This window comes from Thamnophis elegans, chromosome 2 (genome assembly GCF_009769535.1).
Source record: "Thamnophis elegans isolate rThaEle1 chromosome 2, rThaEle1.pri, whole genome shotgun sequence".
Taxonomy (NCBI): domain Eukaryota; kingdom Metazoa; phylum Chordata; class Lepidosauria; order Squamata; family Colubridae; genus Thamnophis; species Thamnophis elegans.
Genome location: NC_045542.1, coordinates 17,066,492 through 17,087,525, shown reverse-complemented (window position 1 = coordinate 17,087,525; position 21,034 = coordinate 17,066,492). Strand labels below are relative to the sequence as shown.

The window sequence follows — 21,034 nt, the reverse complement described above, 5'->3', positions numbered from 1 at the left end:
GTCGAGGACTACCTTTACACAAATTAAAACTGCTCCTGGGATGGAGTTTAGTGTGGAGGCAGCTGTTGCTAGTGTGGCCCATATCCAAATGGCATCAGTTCAATCCTTATTTTTAATGGGGTACACTTCTAGCCTCCCTAGAGCCATTCGGAAACAAATTACCTCCAAACATTCCAAATTCAGCTGAACAGCAATCAGTGCTTATTATTAACCACAATATAAAATCAGCAGGCAAGTGAAGTAATGAGGATATTTTCAGCACTGTATACACGATAAAAACCAGGAAAATTCTGGGGATGGGCAAAATGCGTGGCGTTAAGATGCCCCAGTTCTCATGATCTGAGGACCATCCTTGGGCATAAAAGTGACTAAAGGGACCATATTCCAGTGGAGGGGAGAGGGACACAAAAACTGAATTTAATTCAATTTACATATTTTGCTTAGTTATACAGATAGCATAGTAACCTCCATTGTCTTTGATACATCTTTTTTCTTCCTTCTGTCACATCAAGAATTATCCTTGCTATGGCAATTTGCAAAATGGTTTGCAGGGTGTGTGTGGCTACAAACAGTCCTGGGGATGCAGTTTCTGCGCATACAGGAAACATCTGTGACAAAGACTGAAAGGCAACGACAAACATGTTTCATGTGTATGTGTGTGGTTGAGAGTACGGGAGTATGGGACAATTTGGGAACAAGATATATTGTTTATGGCCAATCACTTATATGCCTTTCAATAAAATATGTACAGGATACGTATGTGCTTTTTTTATGGCTATGTACCCCTCAGTTTCAAGTCTCACGTGGGAGGAAAGGCTGTGAGGGTAAGTATGACCTTCCATTAGTCCATCAGAGGGCCAGAGATTTGGTCTACCTGAGCTCGTCCTATCAACTGTAGCCAGGGCACCTCTCTTCTGTGCTGAGTTAAATTAAGATGGCAGGCTTCCTTCCTCCGTCATTTGCTGTCCATAGGTCCATGCTCTTCTGTTTTTGAGCCAAAGCATGCTCTCCGCTTCATGAAGAGAATAGGGTGAAGAGTTGGTTGTGCTAGTTATGACAGTTTCCTCGCCTTCTGCGAGGAAGTCCCACAGCCTCTCTGGGAATGACGCAGAGGACAGCCCCCCTGTCTAATGCTCAGAGCTGGCCGGAGTATTATTGCTTAATGGCTGACCAAGGCCGTCCCTGCTTCTCACTGCCGGCTGGTGTCTGGTTCCACCTTAATGCTGTTTCTTCTTGCCTCAGGCTGTGCTGCTGGAGGCTGGCATCGCTCAGAAAGAGTTTCCCCAAACTCTAAAAAAAGAGAGGCAGAAATCAAAAGTGAAGATGTCATGATCCATTTCAAAGCAGTCATATGGACATATAATCCGGCACAAGGAAAAACAGTTCAATATGTTTCCTGTTTGAGCACTGAAGCCACTTTCATGTTTTATTGTTCTCCAACGGCTACTGGATAAGGTTCCTATGGATATGCTTTGCCTCATTAAATATCCATATCTGGATACTTTTAAAAACTATCAAAGTTAAAACAACTGGGCAGAGATTTCTCTAATAAAGGGCTATTAATGTTGGGATGTGTGTGTTAACACCGACTGCGATGAATATGACTTTTCCCATTTTTCAGAGCCTAAACTTCCACTTTGGAGACCAGCAAAATAAAGTCCAGGTAAATCTGTCTGCTGTGTTTTGTTTTGTTTTTCAATTTCTATCCTGCCTTTGGAATCTGAAGAGGACTTAAGGCAACTAACAAAACTTAAAAATAAAATTAGAACTGGGCTGGGATTCAGCTGGTTCGCACTGGTTCGGGCGAACCAAATGTTAATTTTGCATCAGGTTTGTTACAAGGAGCGGCTGGCCCCGTCCCTCCACTTCCAGGAGTCTCCACACGGCCTGTTCCATGCCAGGTAAGTGTAGACTCTGGGAGGGTGAAAAATGGACCTACTGGAAGTCCAGAAATGGGCCTGTTTCCAGCCTATGGAGGCTTTCCGAAGTCCGGGGGAGGACTGTTTTCATCCTCCTGGATGCTCGGGGAAAGCCTCCAGAGCCTGAGGAGGATGAAAACTCCCCTCCTCCCCCACACCATGGTGCAAGAGGCTGAGTAGGCCACTCCAACCCAGCAACCAGGCCAGGAATGGGTTGCTAACATTTTTGAATCCTACCCCTGATTAGAACTATGTCGTAATAAACTCCAGTCTTTTCCCAAAACATTTTGGGTAGAATCCAGAAACAGAACAAATTGCCTTGAGTCACAATCCTGTTCCTTGGTTTCTGAACCACAAACATTTAGTGCCCCCAAAAGTGCCCTGTGCCTCACTAAAGCTGACAAAGCTGGCCTTTTCTGAATGGTATGCAATTTGCTTCTTTCCATATTCCAGGACACAACTGCAAGATGAACCCTGTAGTAACATTTATTTTTGGCAACTTGGTGAATCTTTTCAGAAACAAAAGTCCATCTTCCCCCTCCTCTAGTATGATTTCAGTTTCTTTAACACCAACATGTAAGCTTTTCAGTCTGCTCCCTGAAGAACATTAATAATTTTGGCCTCTACTAAACAGTGACCGTGTTTCCCCAAAGGGATGCAACTGAGCTTCACAAAGATGGAGACTGTAGCTCTCCTCATTCTCAATTGTATCCTTTGCTCCTGACAGGTTCCCTGATAATGTTATTGTGTCAGCACTGACAGGCTTCCTCTTGCCATCTCAGCCCTCTGCTGCCCATCAGATTTCAAATGAAGCATGAGGAGCCTTTTCTGCTGTGGCTTCTGCACTTTAGAGCATCTTATCCCCGCCCAAAGTGAGATCTGTTATCCCCCCCTTCTGATCTTCTGTAAGGACTTGAACACCTGGCTCTGCCAGCTGGCTTGGTACCCCAAATGGGGGAGTATCAGGCTGTTGTTAATGGATTAGGAGAAAATCCCACCTCCCCTCCTGTGCATCCTGCTCCCTCCCTCCCCATCTTTTAACCGTAATTTTATTTTTGATTGTGAGTCTATTGTATTGTTTTTAGAAATATTTGTGTTTTATTATTTTATTTTCATTTCATTTCATTTTTCATTTTATTAGAATTTATAGGCCGCCCTTTTCCCTGAGGGGACTCAGGGCGGCTTACATAAAATAAGGAAGGGAAGGTACAAGACAATAGACGCAAAACAATACATAAAAGTAAAATAGTAAACAACATTCATTCATCATTCGGGTGGGGACATATTATCTTTATCCCCAGGCCTGGCGGGCTAGCCAGGTCTTAAGGGCTGTGCGGAAGGTCTGGACGGTGGTGAGGGTACGAATCTCCACGGGGAGATCATTCCAAAGGGTCGGAGCTGCTACTGAAAAGGCTCTCCTCCGTGTGGTTGCCAGTCGACACTGACTGGCAGATGGAACTCGGAGGAGGCCTAATCTGTGCGATCTAATTGGTCGCAGGGAGGTAATTGGCAGGAGGCGGTCTCTCAAGTACGCGGATCCACTACCATGGAGGGCTTTATGAGTGACAAGTAGTACCTTGAAGCGCACCCGGAGATCAACAGGTAGCCAGCGCAGCTCGCGGAGGATAGGTGTTATGTGGGCGAACCGAGGTGCACCCACAATCACTCGCGCGGCCACGTTCTGGACTAGCTGAAGTCGCCGGATGCTCTTCAAGGGCAGACCCATGTAGAGCACATTGCAGTATTATAGCTTTTAATGTTGTAAGCCAGCTAAAGTAACCTCACAGCAAGGTGGATAGCAAATATATGTAATAAAATACAATAATAAAATATGAAATACAATAATAAAATATGAAATACAATAATAAAATATGAAATACAATAATAAAATATGAAATACAATAATAAAATATGAAATACAATAATAAAATATGAAATACAATAATAAAATATGAAATAAAATACAGCTAGTCCTCAACGTACAATCACAATTGAGCCCAAAATTTATGTTGCTAAATGAGGCATTTGTTAAGTGAGTTTTGTCCCATTTTACAACTTTTCTTGCCACATTTGTTAAGTGAATCACCACAGTTGTTAAGTGAATCTGGATTCCACGATGACTTTGCTTGTCAGAGGTTCATAAAAATTGATCACGTGACTCCAGGACACTGCAACCATCATAAATGTGAGTCAGTTGTCAAGTACCGAATGTAACTCACATGACAGTCACATGTAAGTTACATTCATACATGTGGAAAATAGTCCTAAGTCACTTCTTTCAGTGTTGTTTTAACTTCAAACGGTCACTAAGACCACTGTTGTAACTTGAGGACTACTTGTTAAATAAGATTAAATAAATAAATAAAATAAAATACCAGAAAGAAAAGAAAATTAAAAGGAAAGCAGCTACTTACCAGGCATCTGGGGTTTTCCTTGCAAACAGGGGCTGAGCCGTCCCACTCGCTCGTGGGACACCAGCCGGGCCAATCGCAGCCCTTCATCCATTAGTGTCTGCTGCAGGATGTGACGGCTCCATAAGCCATGTGGCGGGAGGCTCAGTAGTGCATCCGAAGCGGTGTTGGGGGGTGGCGTAAGTCGGGGACATGACCCAGTAGCTGTGGGGAAAAAGAATCAGGAGGGGAAAGACATGCCTTTAAGTAAAAGGTATTAAATCAGTAGTATACTGTTCTCAAATAATCTGTCCTCAGCTTCAGATAGCTAGAATAGGCCCAAAGGTAACAGAGAAAAGTTGATTCCCAATATGCTGCATGGAGTTATCGAAAAAAAATATACTGCGTTGCACTTAAAGGTGTGTGAGAGAGAAAGCAGGAAGGCAGATTGAGTTTCTTCAAGTATCCTTCCTACAAGTGGTTTCCTGGAGGAAATGCAACACCTTTTCCTAAATAGTCTGTTAGAGAGGGGAAGAATGACTACAAAATCTGGAGGACTAGGTGAACTTTAGAGAATGTGTGTTTTTCCAGAAAGGGTTATCAACGTTGCATAGAAAAGTGAAGACATATTACTTTAATCCAGTGCTTTTTAAACTTGGCGACTTTAAAATGTGTGGGCACACTAAATTTTGAAGTTGCCAAGTTGGAAAAACATTGCTTTTTATCGGAGAATAAATAAATGGATATCTAAATCAGAGGTGGTATTCAGCCAGTTCTGACATGTTCTGGAGAACCGGTAGTGGAAATTTTGAGTAGTTTGGAGAACTGGCAAATAGGCTGCCGTTGCCCCCACTGCCTCCCAGCCGATCTTTTTTTGTTGCCCTGAACAGGAAAATGGAGCTGGAAAGCAGGTTAGAGGGGTGGGGAGAGAATGGGGATTTTGCTGTATCCTTCCCCCAGGAGTGGGGAGGAAATGGGGATTTTGCAGTATCCTTCCCCTGCCATGCCCACAAAGCAATGCCCACAGAACCAGTAGTAAAAAAGTTTAAATCCCACCACTGGTCTAAATGAATATAATTGAAGTTCTTCAAAACTATTAAGACATTTACTCTATTACTATTGCTATTACTCATGGGGGGGAAGAAGAAAGAGGTAAGGAGAGGAGGATGGAAGGGAGAGGAAGAGAAGGAAAGAGGGGAAGTAGGGGAAGAGGAAGAGTAGGAGTAGGAGAAAGGTAAGGGAAGAAGGAAGGGAAAGGAGAGGAAGAAGGAAGGAAGTAGAGAAGGGAGGGAGGGAGAAAAGGAAAATAAGGTGGTGTTACAACAGGAGGAAGGGATGGTAAACAAAGCAACCCAAACTGTATAACATAACCTCTTAAATGAAATAAATGAATGTAATTGAAGTTCTTCAAAGCTATTAAGACATTTACTCTATTACTATTGCTATTACTCATTTTAGATTGCTTTTTAAAAGAAGTTGCTAATTTGACAAGACGCTGTTCACAATGAAGGCTGAACAATGTTTTCTCTTTTTTTTCCCTATTTCATCCCTATTCTCTGAATGCACAGATGTTCCTCAATTTACAACAGCTTATTTAGTGATGGGTCGAAGTTGCAACGGCTCTGAAAAAAGTGACATGACCGTTTTTCATATTCACACTGTTGCAGCATCTCTATGGTCACATCATCAAAATTTAGACACTTGCGGTCAATTCATATTTATGACGGTTGCAGAATCTCATGGTTACGTGATCCCCTTTTGTGAGCTTCTGACAAGCAAAGTCAACAGGGAAGCCAGATTCACTTAACATCTGTGTTATTAACTAATCAACTGCAGTGATTTGCTTAACAACTGGCAAGAAAGTTCGTAAAATGGGGCAAAATTCACTTAACAAATGTCTCATTTAACAACAGAAATGTTGGGCTCAATTGTGGTTGTAAGTTTAGGACTACCTGTATAAAGTTCTCTTGCTCAGTGTTCACAAACTAAAACAAAAACACGGAAATGCTACAGTGGTGGGATTCAGGTTTTTTTTACTACCGGTTCTGTGGGCGTGGCTTGGTGGGCATAGCATGGCTTGGTGGGTGTGGCAGGGAAAGAATAATCTTCATTCCCTCCCCACTCCAGGGGAAGGTTACCGCAAAAACCCCATTTCCTCCCGATCAGCTGGCACTCGTGAGGCAGAAAATAGATAGGGCAGAGCCAGTCAGAGGTGGTATTTACTGGTTCTCCGAACTACTCAAAATTTCCACTATCGGTTCTCCAGAACTGGTCAGAACACGCTGAATACCACCTCTGAAGTGCTAACTGGATTCTGGAGAAAGTGAAGTCAACATAGTTTACGTTGGGGTAAATAAAAAAATATTAAGTTAAAATGATAAAATAAAGATATTAAAGTATAAAATAAATCCTATAAATAATCCTACAATTTTGCAATGAATAATCTAAACACTATAAATCAGTGTTTGAATAATCTAAACACTATAAATCAGCAAATGCTGGCTGGGGAATTCTGGGAGTTGAAGTCCAGACATCTTCAAGTTGCCAAGGTTGAGAAACACTGCTATAAATAATTAGGACAGATAACTTTACAAGGCTATAAATAAAAATTGAATTTATAAACAACCGTAAGAATGTAAAGCTATGCTAATTTACATTAAGTTAATGTTTGTTGAAGCCCCGGTAGGTTTATTTGGATTAAGACTATTATGACACAACTAATTATAACAAAAATATAGCAGAATAAAACATAGAGTGGTATATTTGTATTAAAAAGAAGAAGAGGGAAAAAGGACAGAGAGAGGAAAAAACAAAGGAAGGAAGCAAAAAAATACTAAATTATGGAAATCTAATTGAAGCTCAGTACCACCCCACTCGGAGAAAGCTGGTTTGGATACACTCATCATATTTAAACTACCATGTGGTTGGTTTAGTTTTGGTTTCCAGAATGTTTCGGATTTGCAGACTATGATTCATGACTTAGCATGCTGTATAAACCTAGCCAATCATGGTTTCTTTCCACAAAGCAACGAAATTAATAATACTTTATGTCACAGTCACACAGCAAGTGAGATAGAGTGGGGATGGGGAGCAGCGAACTGACATAATAGCCGAGGTGGCGCAGTGTTTAGGGTGCAGTACTGCAGGCCACTTCAACTGACTGTTATCTGCAGTTCAGCGGTTCAAATCTCACCGGCTCAAGGTTGACTCAGCCTTCCATCCTTCCGAGGTGGGTGAAATGAGGACCCAGACTGTGGGGGCAATATGCTGACTCTGTAAACCGCCCAGAGAGGGCTGAAAGCCCTATGAAGCGGTATATAAGTCTAACTGCTATTGCTATTGCTATAAAATGTACAACTTGCAGCTTCTATTTAGCCAACTTGTAGTTAGGGTTAAAATAATGCACACAGGATAAAGTGCGATTCAATGCGGCACACACAAGGCTGAGCATGTTCCTTGCTCTTGTAAAGTAGTGCCAGGGGTGGGTTTCAGGTGGTTCGCGGCGATCCCCGCGAACCGGTTGGTCGGCGAACCCGGAGTAAGTAAGTAACTTCCGGGAACGCCGAAGGATCCACCCGCCCGCCCACGTTTCTTACCCGGTTTTGACGAGTTCTGCGCTTCCACGCATGCGCAGAACGCATACAGCGGCTGCGCGATCCTCCAGGAGCAGCTGGAGCATCGCACAGGAACTAGTACGCATGCGTGCACTGCGCACGTGCACGAGGACGCCGCCGGCCCCGTTCCAACCGAACTGGTTGGAACAGGGCGAGAAACCCACCCCTGAGTAGTGCATGAGAGTCACTGTTCCAGAGACAAGATGGATTCCACAAACAGGAATGACATCACTTCCCCTCAGGGAAAAGGTCGGCCTATAAATGTCAAATAAATGAAATGAAAAAATGAAATGAAGCCTACCAAGAAACAAAGCCTCTTTCATAGTTTCCCATTTTACAATCTACTTCCACAGTCAATACCCACGGAAATCTTCCTTAGAGCCCAGAGCACCCACCTTGCGGATGTCCATCTAAGCTTTCCCCAGACAAGCTGGCTGCGTCGTCTTCTACGCTGGATCGGTATGGAGGAAGGAAGGGTTCACAGACCAAAGGAAGCTCAGGGCGACTGTGTTCTGTAACCTATTGGGAGAATTACCAAGAAAAATAAAAGAGAAGCTGCCTGCCTGCCAATTTCACTTTCTCTGTGAGAGCTGTAAACTTTCAAAACTGAAAAGTGATGATACATTTTTTTTTTTACTGCAAGCTATAAATGTCATTCAACAATGCGTTAATTTGCACCCGACATATAATCTTGGAAGAATCTGAAATGTATGGCAAGTAATAAGCTTGTACGATTTTTAATGTTAAATTATCAGCCCGGATAATTGCCTGGAATCATGTTGTATACAGATTAATATAACATTTCCACCTGCAATTACTTGCACTAGAATTAGTTTCCATTTAATCCGTTTAGTTACAAATGATACTAGAAGGGTGGGGTAAGAATTTGACAAAAGTAACATGGAGAATTTGGAAGTCTTGGTTTTGGAGCTTGGAACTTCAAAAAAAAAAGTGTTTTGGCCAGAATTCAGCGCACAAGGAAATGGTAGCCTTTGTCTCTTTAGCCTGTCTCCTTCTAATCTGCCTACTCCCTGTCAGGACTGCTATGTAATTATTTTTAAAAGCCTCCATTAAAGAGGACCCTCCATCTCCTGAATTGGCAAGAAGCACATCCTGTTTCCCAAACCCTATAATCCACTCTCTCCCTCTCTAAATTGCTACAGAGCATGCTTGCAAATTTCAGGTAGAAATTGGTAGGCGTTATGCCTGTCTCATTCAGTAGAACAATGAAGACGCGGAACAGATGATTTCTGTGATGCATGTGTTAACTAGCACTGTGTCTCCACTTTAAGGCAAACGCTGTCCTTTCACACATTCAATTCATGGGCAAAGTCAGAGCTGGTTGGGAATGGGGCTGGGAGCAATTTTAGATTCCTCAACTTTCATAGATCAATGTAAGCTTACATGTAATGATCAAATAATACATGTAATGAAGAATACAATCACAAAGTAATGAATTTTGGGATGGAGAGGTGGTCTCTCTCCCTACAAACAAGTCAGTGGGATGGAGCCCATTAAATGGCTTGTGTGATCTGCTGTCGCCGGGTCAGGGGTGGGGAGTGATTTTATTATTATATTAATTTATTTGATTTTTTTAATTAGTTTTAAATGTGGTTTTTATATTCTGTCACCATGGGCGAATAGGCGGCAATATACATTTAATTTAAATAACAACAACAACAACAACAATACAGGATAAATATATATTCACCATCCATTCAGAAATGTACATATACACTAATACACTAATATATCCAGAAAGATGTGCTTCCATACTAGATAGATAGGTAGATAGATAGATAGATAGATAGATGGATGGATGGATGGATGGATGGATGGATGGATGGATGGGTAGGTGGATAGAGGGATGGATGATAGGATAGAGACAGAGATAGACAGAAATATGTCTGTTGCCTTATTCTTGAAATTAAAAGTTCCCAACTAGTAAACCCAGAGAATTCTCCTAGCTCTTCAAGGACCCACAGGCCAAAAGACAATGCTGTCACACTGGTGAAGCTAGACTGTTGAGAAAACTTTACCATATATTCTTTATCTAAGATTAAAAACAATTTTTACTAACATTAGCCTGGTGTTATCTGGACTCAGAAGAGAAGGGTAATTTTAAATTAATCCTAACCTCCAGCTTCTGGTTAGAGAGAGGAGAGGTAAAGGCAGTTGTAAAACTGAATTATTCTGGTTGCAGCATTTTTTCTTCCCCCCCCCCCCCCTTTCCCCAGCTCCAAGCTCTTAGGCATACCACAAGTGTGAGAACTGGAGACACAAACAAAAACACGTGGCCAGCCAATCAGCCAAAAATGGGCGGTCTCTCTCCCCACAAACAAATCAGAAGTGTCCTCCTCTGCTAGATCTTCTGAAGTCAGACCAATAGGTTAGTGCCAAACTAGCCTTAGCATGCAGTATAAAAAGAACAGCAGGTTTTCTTACGCTGTCACTCCTCTCTTCCTATTGGTCATCTTCTGATTCTGTTCAATGGTGCAAACAGCGCTCTCATTTTGCATAATTTATCATCCAGGACATGAAGATAAGGCAGACAACAACGAAGAGGGGCATCCTACTTTCCTGATCTGAATCTCTTTAAGGACTGAAAGATTACAAGGGGGGAAACCCAGAGAAACCTCTGCTTCATTGAAGAAAAGATTCAAATGGATCACTAATTTACAAACAAAGCATGCATCATTTCATCATCATATTTCCTACAGTATTTTTCTCTGAAAACTCAAAGCATTTCTTGGTCTTTTTTTCTCTTGTGCATACACATATGGCGTATCTCTTTCACTTACCTCCTGCTTGAAGCGCTTAGCTTGTCCACCACAGTTTTCATCTGGACGCAGCCTGAGGACAAAAGTCATAAAGGAGTCAGCATATCTAATTAAATAATATATCCAGGAAATGACTCCTAGCCCAATCACAAAAGAATCATTCATTCAACACTCCATATGTTCTGGACTACCCTGGTCCAGGACATGTGTCTGTGGCCAATTTAGCATTTACAGAAATTTGCAACCTGGGTGGGTAAATTGAATGAATACAATTTAATGGCCTGATATAAATATATAAAATATTAATAACATCACAGAAGCTAACTGTCTGTTGCTAGGGTTATATTAATAAATCTTGATATTTATATTGTTCTGTTTGTTTCCTAGTATGATCTGATTGCTTATTAGTAACCTATGACTATCACTAAGTGTTTTATCTTATGATTATTGATGAATGTATTTTTCCCCCTTTTATGTACACTGAGAGGATATGCACCAAAGACAAATTCCTTGTGTGTCCAATCACACTTGGCCAATAAAGAATTCTATTCTATTCTATTCTATTCTATTCTATTCTATTCTATAATTTTCCTGAAACACAGCTTGCTAAACAGACCATAATGACTCAGTCTATTCTACATATTAAGCTTCATTGCCAAGTCTGTCGCACTAAGTTACATTTCTGTTCATTCTGGTCTTTTTAATTAGGCCTAACTGGATAGGATCACTCATCATGCTTCCCATCGTTCACTGGTTGTGACGGCTGAATATACAACTTAAAGTATACATTAAAAAATTACAGGTACTTCTCGACTTACAACAACTGAGCACATTTCTGTTGCTATGCAGGACAATTGTTAAGTGAATTTAACCCTATTTTACGTCCCTTCTTACAGCAGTTGTTACTTGAACCACTGCAATCAGTAACGTGATTGTTAAGTGAATCTGACTTCCTCATTGACTTTGCTTGTCAAAAGATTGCAAAAAGCGATCACTTCTCCCCAGGATACTTCAACCATCATAAATATGAGTCAGTTGCCAAGAGTCAGAATTTTTATCACGACCATGGGGATGCTGCAATGGTTGCTATGTTGAAAAATGGTTTTTCAGTGCCAATGTAACTTCAAACGGTCACTAAATCAACTATTATAAGTCGAGAGCTATCTGTATCCTGATGGGTAAAATAGGCCCTTATTTTAAACATAAGAAACTATAATAGGCCCTTATTTTAAACATAAGAAACTATGGCCTCATATGATGAGAATGTGTTTTAGTTAATCTTTGGCTCAGGTTCTCCATCTGTCCTAAAATTCATATTTATGAGAAAATCTAATCTTTCTCTGCAGAAATAATTGCAATTTCACATGGTTGCTCAAATCAGGATACTGAGATTTATTTCAACCATACTACTCAAAATGGTGTGAAAGTATAATTTTATATGGATGAAGGCAAATATACCATATTTCTCGGAGTATAAGAGAGACCAGAGTATAAGACGCACCAAGATTTTGAAGAGGCAAATTTTAAAAAAAGTTTTTGCACTCTGCAGACCTCCCCATTTCATGAAAATGGGCCCTTTTTTTTTCAAAAAAAGGGCATGCATAACCTTTAGAAGGCTTACAGAGTGCTCCTGAGGGCTGGGGGAGGGGGAAATTGAGCAGAAAATGGCCCGTTTTCTCTCATTTCTGCCTTCCCCAGCCCCCAGGAGCACTCTATAAGCCTCCTAAAGGCTATGCACGGCCGTTTTGGTGAAGGGGGCAGGGTTTTGGGAGGCAAAAAATGCTGTATTCAGTGTATAAGACACACCCAGATTTTCAGCTTCTTTTTTGAGGGAAAAAGGTGCGTCTTATACTCTGAAAAATACGGTAAGTGTTCCAGGATAATGTTGCAAGATCCAATCTGTCTCGGCCCCCGGGATATGTGGCCAAAAACTTGAAAGAGTAAACTACTGGTCCCGTTTACCGACCCAGATTAGATCTTACAATTTTACATCCTTATTTAATAAGTGATCACAGTCGGACACAAATCCTAGTTCTCAATTTTCACCTTTAAAAAGGAAAGTGATTAGTTCAAAAGTCAAAGCAGAAACTTTTTATTTTACTTTTTAAAACATTAGAATAAAAATGAATTACAGGAATTATATACTAGAATTACAAATACGTAAAAATTCTAGACCCCCAAATTTCAGCTTTAACGGGACGTGGTTTCAAAACAGAAATTTTGGAGCTGTTTTTCAGATACAAAAGTTGGGGATCAAAACATGAAAACTCAAGGTTCATGCAGGATTATTCCTATACCATTTGATGATGATTTCTTTTTTTGGTGAAACCAATTTCAAAGACAAAGAAGTAGCAAATTAATAATACAAGGATTATTTTCTGATTGCCTGAGATACTCTTGGGATAATTACCTGTATTCATTAGCATTAGTGGGCAGATAATTAACATAGGTGGACAAATCTTACTTTAGCTACAGCTTAGCAGAGATTGCTTCGTATCAAAATTTAGCATACGTCACATCTAGCACTTATTTTTGACAGCATGCTCAGTAATATAGGAATCAAGGTCAGATGGAATACATGCAAATTGCCTTATTTATCTACCTGTTTTTGGGGGACATTTCAAAAGGTATTTCAAATTAAGTTTCTTCACGCAACCTGAAAGGGATACCCCCAAGGTGCTTTTTGAAGAGACAACTGGGCTTTCTGGTTTTTCTTTGAAGACGTTTCGCTTTTCACCCAAGAAGCTTCTTCAGCTCTTGATGAAAAAGTGTCTTCAAGAAGCGAAAAGCCTTCAAAGAAAAAACAGATAGTTGCCTCTTGAAAAAATACCCTTGGGACAAACCTGACTTGGATGACTGTTGGTAAAGATATGACCAAAAGCAACAGCAATTTGTTCTGCCCACCGAGAACCTTCCCAACAGGTTTACAACAATCGTTCAAGAGATTACAGTCCAGTTCGAGAACCTCCCATTGCTAAGAAAACCACCAAGATCTGAGTCTTACCTAGAACCTTTCAGTGAAGAGAGATAGCTGCTCTCCCGAGCCACCTGACGTGACAGTGAGAACAATTCCACACGACGCAACAGCAGTGAATTGTCTCGCAGACAGAATTGAGCAGCAGCCTCATTAATTGTGAGCTGGGAGAGAAGAGTGAACAGAATTGATTCTCTGAGGAAGCATAGGACCTCAAAGAATATTAGGCCCACAGCATTTAAAGCTCTGATTCTCAAAGTTTCTGAAAGCATGGACCAGTGAATAAACTAGCTTCATTTGAGATTGACAGTCGTCTTTATTTTTAAACCTGTTTTAAAATTAAATTTGTATCAAAATGTAATTCAAAATTATGTATTTGCTACTGCTTGGATTATTTTATGTTCCTCATCTCTTGATACACCTTAACACAAACTAGTCAACAACGTTCCTCAATATTGGATAATTATTTTGCATGTATTGTGATAAACACTAGGATATTTTAATACAAACAGATACAAAGAGTGAAATATTGGAATTATGAATAAGAACTAAGTATTAATTGGAAAATTAGAGATTGAATAATAGTATTATTAAACATGCCTAAAAATATAATAATTAGCAGTGAAAGGATAAAATCAAACAATGAGTAATTAGATAAGTGAAAGAATATATTTTAATGTAAGCATGTGTATTAATAGCAGAATTATATGGATTTGATGAATGGGAAAAATATGAATAGATCTACCCTACATGTTTAAATAATATTGTAATTGGTATTAGAATTGTACATTGAAGCACTGAACAATGAAAGAATGAAGGATGAAACTTTATAAATAGAGGTGAAGAGTTAAATAAGGGAAATATGATTAATAAAGCAGGTGAAAGATGGAAGACAGAAAAGAAATGTCTTTGTATATTATGGTGACATGAATAAAAGAATAGAGATAGAAATAAGAGGAGAATAACAGTATGTATATACATTTTAACATAACAAGATATATGTAATAATAAGAGGGAGCTTTAGAAATTGAAGAGTGGTAGTATCAGGTATGTTTAAACAATAAGAAACAATGAAAATGAAATGTAATAACCGTAATATACTATGTTTACTTGTATCAAAATGTATGATACCCAGATATCACACTGTTCACGCATTGCTATGTATAAGTAACATAAAATAAAAAACTTGACCAACCCCCCCCCCCCAAAAATCCCAATGTTCAATAGAAATCTTTGAGTACGAAGAGAAAAGGGGTGAATAGATCATCAGTCCAATGAAATCTCATTTTTAGTTATCGATCATATTTTCTATTACATTAATGATATCACATATTACCTTCTACATTGTTCATCACCGTATATTATTTGCAATATTAATGTTAATCATAATTTTTGGTAAATCATTGTACATTTTAGTCCCTTGAGGATTTTTAGTTGTATACTATATTTTAGTATATTAGCTATAGACTGATTGCTGACTGCTGTCATAGGAAGAACAACAATCCCCTAGTTTTAAACATTATTTATGCTGGTCTTGGATTGAAAATATATATATTTGCCATTGTCTGTTTGAAGCAACAGCTCCAGTCATTACACTGCACATGGATTCACAATCAGTAACTGCATTTGAGGCCTGTTTGTTATTAGCATTTTCTTGAAGTTAATATTCACATTCCTTCATGTATCATCAATTACAGACTACACGAAGCACTTTTCGACTAAAGATCCATTTTCATGAACCAACTAACTGGCACTGAAGCCAGAGAAGAAAGCCTGGCCAGCGAACATAAGGTGAGTCTCCACAGACCCTTGATGGTTTGTAGAGAACAGTTGAAGAATGATGGATATTTAAAGAACTAGCAGGAAAGAGAAAAAGAGAGAGGGAGGGAGAGAGAGAGAATGAGACAGGAAGAGGGCGGGAGAGGGAGAGAATGAGACAGGGGGAAGAGGGAGGTTCTGATCTGGGATAAGGCAGATGCCACATCCACTAAAATTAACTCTAAGTAAATCAGTGGATATTTCTGTTAGTGAGTGAAAGACTGAGGAGCTCATCCTCTGCAGTTACTCTCTAAGGCCCCACTCCTTGGTTCTTCATCCAAAACTCTTGAAGTTGGTGGTCCCATCACTGTGAAACTCTTTCTCCATAGAAACTTTTAGATTAATTCTGTATCATTTAAAAACAAAATTACTACCTTCACTACATAGGCTAAGACAGAGGACTGCACCAGTAAGGCCTCCTTGGAGTTAAGCTCAGTTCTCAGGGATTACGTCAACAGTCATAGTTTTTTTTTATGCCATCTGGGAACGAGTTTCCTTCTTTCAATATTTTTTAAAACTTCTTAAATCTGGCCTACTCCCCCACTATATCCTGAGCAGTGGTAGGTTACGGATCCCGATGCAATCGGTACGCTGCAACGGAGCCAAGCATCCACGACATGCACACATGTGCATGCGCTCACCACCCGCAATGCCTCCGGCTGCTTGGCAGAGTGTTGCGCAGGCGCCGTATGCTCTGTGCACAAATGCCCCGATTGGCTCAAATAGCGGTAAGGAGAGTGGGTGAGTGGGCCCTCCAGAGCACCGTACCAGAATGGTACCTGGTGCTCCCAGCAGGCACCGGTACCCCTGTACGGGGGTGTACCAGTCATATCCCACCACTGATCCTAAGGACCTCATCCAAATGGTGAACAGACCTGCCCTTGCCTAGCTTCCCTTTCCAGATTAAGTCATCCAGATGTTGACCCCCGCTGAGTGTATAGGTTTTTTTTTAATTATCACAGTAGCATTAATATTAGACATTTTTTAGTCTACTAAACCTATTGAATACTTAAAGTAAATGTCATTCCTGAGTTTTGGTTGACCAGTGTAACTTCCCTCATGGCTCACCTCATGAAGGGTGAACTGTTTGCCCTCGCATCGGCGTGTCTCACCCCGCCCATAGATGGCACTGTGACGCCGGATCTCTTCTTCTTTGTGAGGATCCCCGTTGTCCATCTGGAAGATATGCCCCACTGTTTTAGCCAACTTCTTATTCAGCTTCAGGAGAGTCTTCAATTCTACATCTCCGCTGCGTGGGCAGCTGCGCAACAAACGATCCACCCCCTCAGACACTGCATGGGCCAGCTCTGGATCGAGATGCTCAGTGGATGTTGGGGGATCGCTGGGTGAGGTTACCCCTCCTTCTTCTTCAGACTCGGGGTTCCCCCATTGCATGGCTGGCAAGGGGGACATCTTCTCTTGTGGCTCGGATGGGCTTTTGGAAGGAGAAGTGGCACTGGTTTTGCCAGGGATCTCCACTGGACTGGTGTGTCCATTGGTGAGTGATTTATGGCCTTCGGACTCGGAGATCTTGAAGAGTGGTATGCTGCTTACAGGTATGGAGGGCACTGGCTGGTTGAAGAGACGAGGATTGGTTGCCCACTCCCGCAGAGCCTTCTGGAGGCGCCGGACATGGAGTGGCTTGGTCGCCATGCCAACCAGAGCCATGATCTCCAGGAACTCCTCCTCACAAGCCTCGCACAGTTGCTGCACATCATCACCGCCCTGCTGGATGAAGGTCTCATAGTAGGAGAGGAGGTTGGCTCTCTGGAGGACACGGTAGAGTTGAAGTTCACCCAGGGTACGGGGCAGCAACAATGCCATTGCCAATTGCCTGCAGGGGTGACAGAGCGAGACCATGAAGGCCAAAGTACACGTAATCCTCAACTTACAGCCATTTGTTTAGTGACTGTTTGAAATTACACCACCACTGATGTGCACGTCCACCACATATGGTGGTATGTTCTATGTTGTTGGTTGCATTTCACACTTATGACATTTGTAGCATCCCCATGATCACGTGACCAAAATTTGGACCCTTAGCAACTGACATGTATTTACGACAGTTGTACTGTTCCGGGGTCATGCAATCATCATTTGTAACCTTCCCAGACAGCTTCCAACAATAGTCCCTGCTCTGTAACCTCTACATCACTGTCATATTCCTGAGGCAAACAAGGCCCCAGCTTTTTCCTTACTCTCTCCTTCATGCTGATAACACTACCCTCCCTTTGCTTTCTTGGAATAAAGTCCCACTGTGCCCAATGAGGCGCACTTCTTATTAAGTGTATTTTCAGGCTGCTGCTGCTGAAAACTTCAATTATTCTTTAAGATCCCGCTTTCTTCCTAGCTTTTTTTTTTTAACTAATGGGAGAATTTGATCTTGCACTAGAATTCACTAGGGATGCACATTCTGCATCCATCCCACACTGCAACCCCAAGCCATCTAATCCATTAATCTTGCCATCAAAAGAAAGCCCTTGTACTCCGTTTCAGTTTATTACCTCTGCACTGTGAGGGTTTTTTCTTTATTAGAAATCTTCAAGTACAATAAACTACCCTGACTTACAATTACAGCACCCCATGCGTGTAATTGTCTTTGCCCCACCAACCCGATAAGCATTACAATGAACCTTCTGTCTTTTGAAAACCCAGTGTGATATCTTCAACCTGCTTAGTACACATGCGTGCACACACAAAACCTAGATTTTCTGCACAAACCAGAAACACCTCTGCACACACCTCTTGCTGAGCCTAGTAACCAACATGCACACACATATCAGACTCCTCCGAACGCCCACTGCTTGTTCCTTCTTTATCCACCCTTGTGCACGCTCTGTATTACAAGGCCATTAAAAGAGTGAAGCAATGGGCTGGGGTGGAGTTGGCACTCCATGGATACCAACAGAGCTGCCATTATTTTCTCTTCTTGGAAGAGGCTGAAGATAAACAGCGGGTGAGGAAATTTTGAGAGTACATGTGGGAGATGTGTGGGTGTGGAAGGGAGGGGGGGATAATGGGAGAATGTGACTGTAATGTGGGAAAAACCTTGAGAAACTGGGCGAAGCGATGCTGCCAAGGGAACGGTCAGATAAGAGACAGCACGGCCCTCAGCTGGATAGTGGGCGGGACAAGAGGCTCAGAAGGGGCTCTCCCTAGTCTCTCCAGCGTTAAAGGAGACAGGGAGAGAACTGTACTTTTAGACTGGCAACATTTGGTCAATTATAATGAAGTCACATTAATTCATCTGGTCATAATTCTTAACTTGGTGACGCCAATAGCAACTGATGGTTGTTGATAGACACTCTCCAGATCAAACTTGACTATCTTCTTATAGTTCTTGCCAGTCTTCTCTGGAGATGCTAATAGGGCAGGTATTAAAAGTACAGGGAGTCCTCAACTTACAACAGTTCATTTAGTGACCATTTAAAGTTACAACAGCACTGAAAATTGTGACTTATGACCGTTTTTCACACTTTGGACCATTGCAGCATCCACGTGGTCACATGATCAAAGTTCAGGTGCTTGGCAACCCGTGCATATTTATGACGGTTGCAGTGTCCTGGGGTCACGTGATCCCCTTTTGCGACCTTCTGACAAGCAAAGTCAATGGGGAAGCCAGATTCACTTAACAACAGTATTACTAACTTAACAAAAATGATTCCGTGGCAACAACTGTAGCAAGAAAACTCGTTAAAATGGGACAAAACTCACTTCACAAATGCTTCTCTTAGCAATGTCATTTTTGGATTCAATTGTGGCTGTAACTCAAGGACTACCTGCAATTATCCAAGGACCTTAAATACAATACTGCCTGGCTTATCATCTTTTGGAGTTATTTAACATTAACATTTAAAGTACCGGAGAGAGATTACAAAATTACGATTCTAAGATTACTATCTGGAATATAGTTTTTTCTTAATCCCAATACTTTATATTTCTGGATAAAGCATCAAAGATTAGGTGTTTTATGATGTACATAATCTTAACATCTATCCATTTTAACATCAGTATTTCAATTCCAAGTTGAAAGCAGTTATGAGGTTGCATTTATCCTGGCTCTTTTTAAAAAAAATTAAACTCTTCCCAGCTGCTTATTCTTTCTCAGATACCAATGCTGGTGTGATTTTTCTGGGAGCACCATGGCAATGCCCCAAAATGCCCTCAACTACAGATCCTGGCTATATACCTAATACAAGCATTCAACTCTTTGGAATTCAGACTTAAGTATATATCGAGAGAGATGAGAAGGTGCCTGAGCCTGTGCAGAATCCACCGGCCCATCGGACTCAAGGTTTCCAGACTAGGTTTTTTTAAGAAAAAAAAATATTTATTTGATTTATCAATCATTTACATGATAATAGATCTAAGAATAAACATGAATATGAATGACATGGGGACGAATAAATGAGGACAGTAGGACAGGGAGGGTGGTGCGCTTATGCACACCCCCTTTAGGAGACCACTTAGGAATGGGATGAGGTCAATAGTAGACGGTTTAAGGTTAAAGTTATGGGGATTTGAAGCAAATAATATTTGCCTTATTTGGGAAGAAAATAAGGTTGCCCAGGTAGGGGGCGTGGCTTGCCCCCCCCACCTAAAAAAGCAAGCTCGAGCCCCGAAATCTTTGTTAAATATCCTGGCATTTTCACCAGGGTCCCCCTTTGCATCCGAGCAGCTTCTTGGAGAAGCGTTTCGTCGGAAGAGCTGCGAGGTTTGGCAGGCGGATTCCTCCAAGGCAGTTCTTGACCCCCTCCCCATAATTTGCTTCCAGTCGCTCCCCTCCTCATCTCACCTCTCCTGCTCATCTGCGCCGCCTCCTCTATAGCCCCCCACCCCAAACTCTCCCTCTCCTCGCCCCCCGTGGCAATCTTACCGCGCCAGTGGATCTCTTGCCAGTCCGACCGGTGTGCCCGTCAAGCATGGACCCAAGGCCTCGGAAGCCTCGCTGCTGGCCGCACCTTCTCCTGGCTGTCGGCGGAAAGGTAGAGCCAGAAGGCGCAGAGCTCCCAAGGCGGCACCCCTGTCCAGCTTCGATGGTGTTCTGCGTCCCTCCGTCGGAGTTTCTCCGTCCGCCCCGCACCCCCTCCTCTTCTTCCTTCCTCCTCCTCCTCCTCCTCCTCCTCCTTTCTCTCTGCGCGCCTCGGCGTTGAGCCTTTGGCACGGAATTGCCTCCCACGCCGCCGGATTTACAATGGAAACGGTGGCGGCGGCGGCAGCGGCTCTGAGCTGCTGCCGCGCGTGGGAGGCTCCGGGGGCGGCAGGCAGCTTCTGCCTCGGACCAGAAAAACTGCAACAGCAGCAACATCAAACAGCCTTCGCCACCGCAAGCGCCGGGGGAGGGGGAGGGACGGCATTTACCGCCCACCTTCCCGCAGGAAAGAGCATATAGGATTCCTACCAACGCCCCCCCCCCTTCCCCCCGGCGTTTTATCGCCCCAACTTCTTCCACTTCTCTTCGGCGCGGGCGTTGGCGAGCCTTGGAAGGAGGAGATCGCGTTGATCCGGGGACGGGCATCGTTGACCTGGCGCTTTTCTT

At 42.1% G+C, this 21,034-nt stretch overlaps 1 protein-coding gene across 1 annotated transcript; it reads right to left on the bottom strand.

Annotated features, from left to right (window-relative positions):
- Positions 1 to 482: 482 nt before the first annotated feature.
- On the bottom strand, positions 483 to 20,558 carry NAB2 (NGFI-A binding protein 2). The gene is made up of 7 exons (XM_032212356.1): positions 20,372 to 20,558; positions 16,564 to 17,329; positions 13,708 to 13,841; positions 10,725 to 10,776; positions 8,319 to 8,442; positions 4,334 to 4,534; positions 483 to 1,290 (listed from the first exon to the last, which is right to left on the bottom strand). The coding sequence occupies exons 2-7, from the start codon at positions 17,317 to 17,319 to the stop codon at positions 1,190 to 1,192; spliced, it is 1,368 nt and encodes a 455-aa protein (XP_032068247.1). The 5' UTR covers positions 17,320 to 17,329; positions 20,372 to 20,558; the 3' UTR covers positions 483 to 1,189.
- Between the last annotated feature and the right edge of the window lie 476 nt (positions 20,559 to 21,034).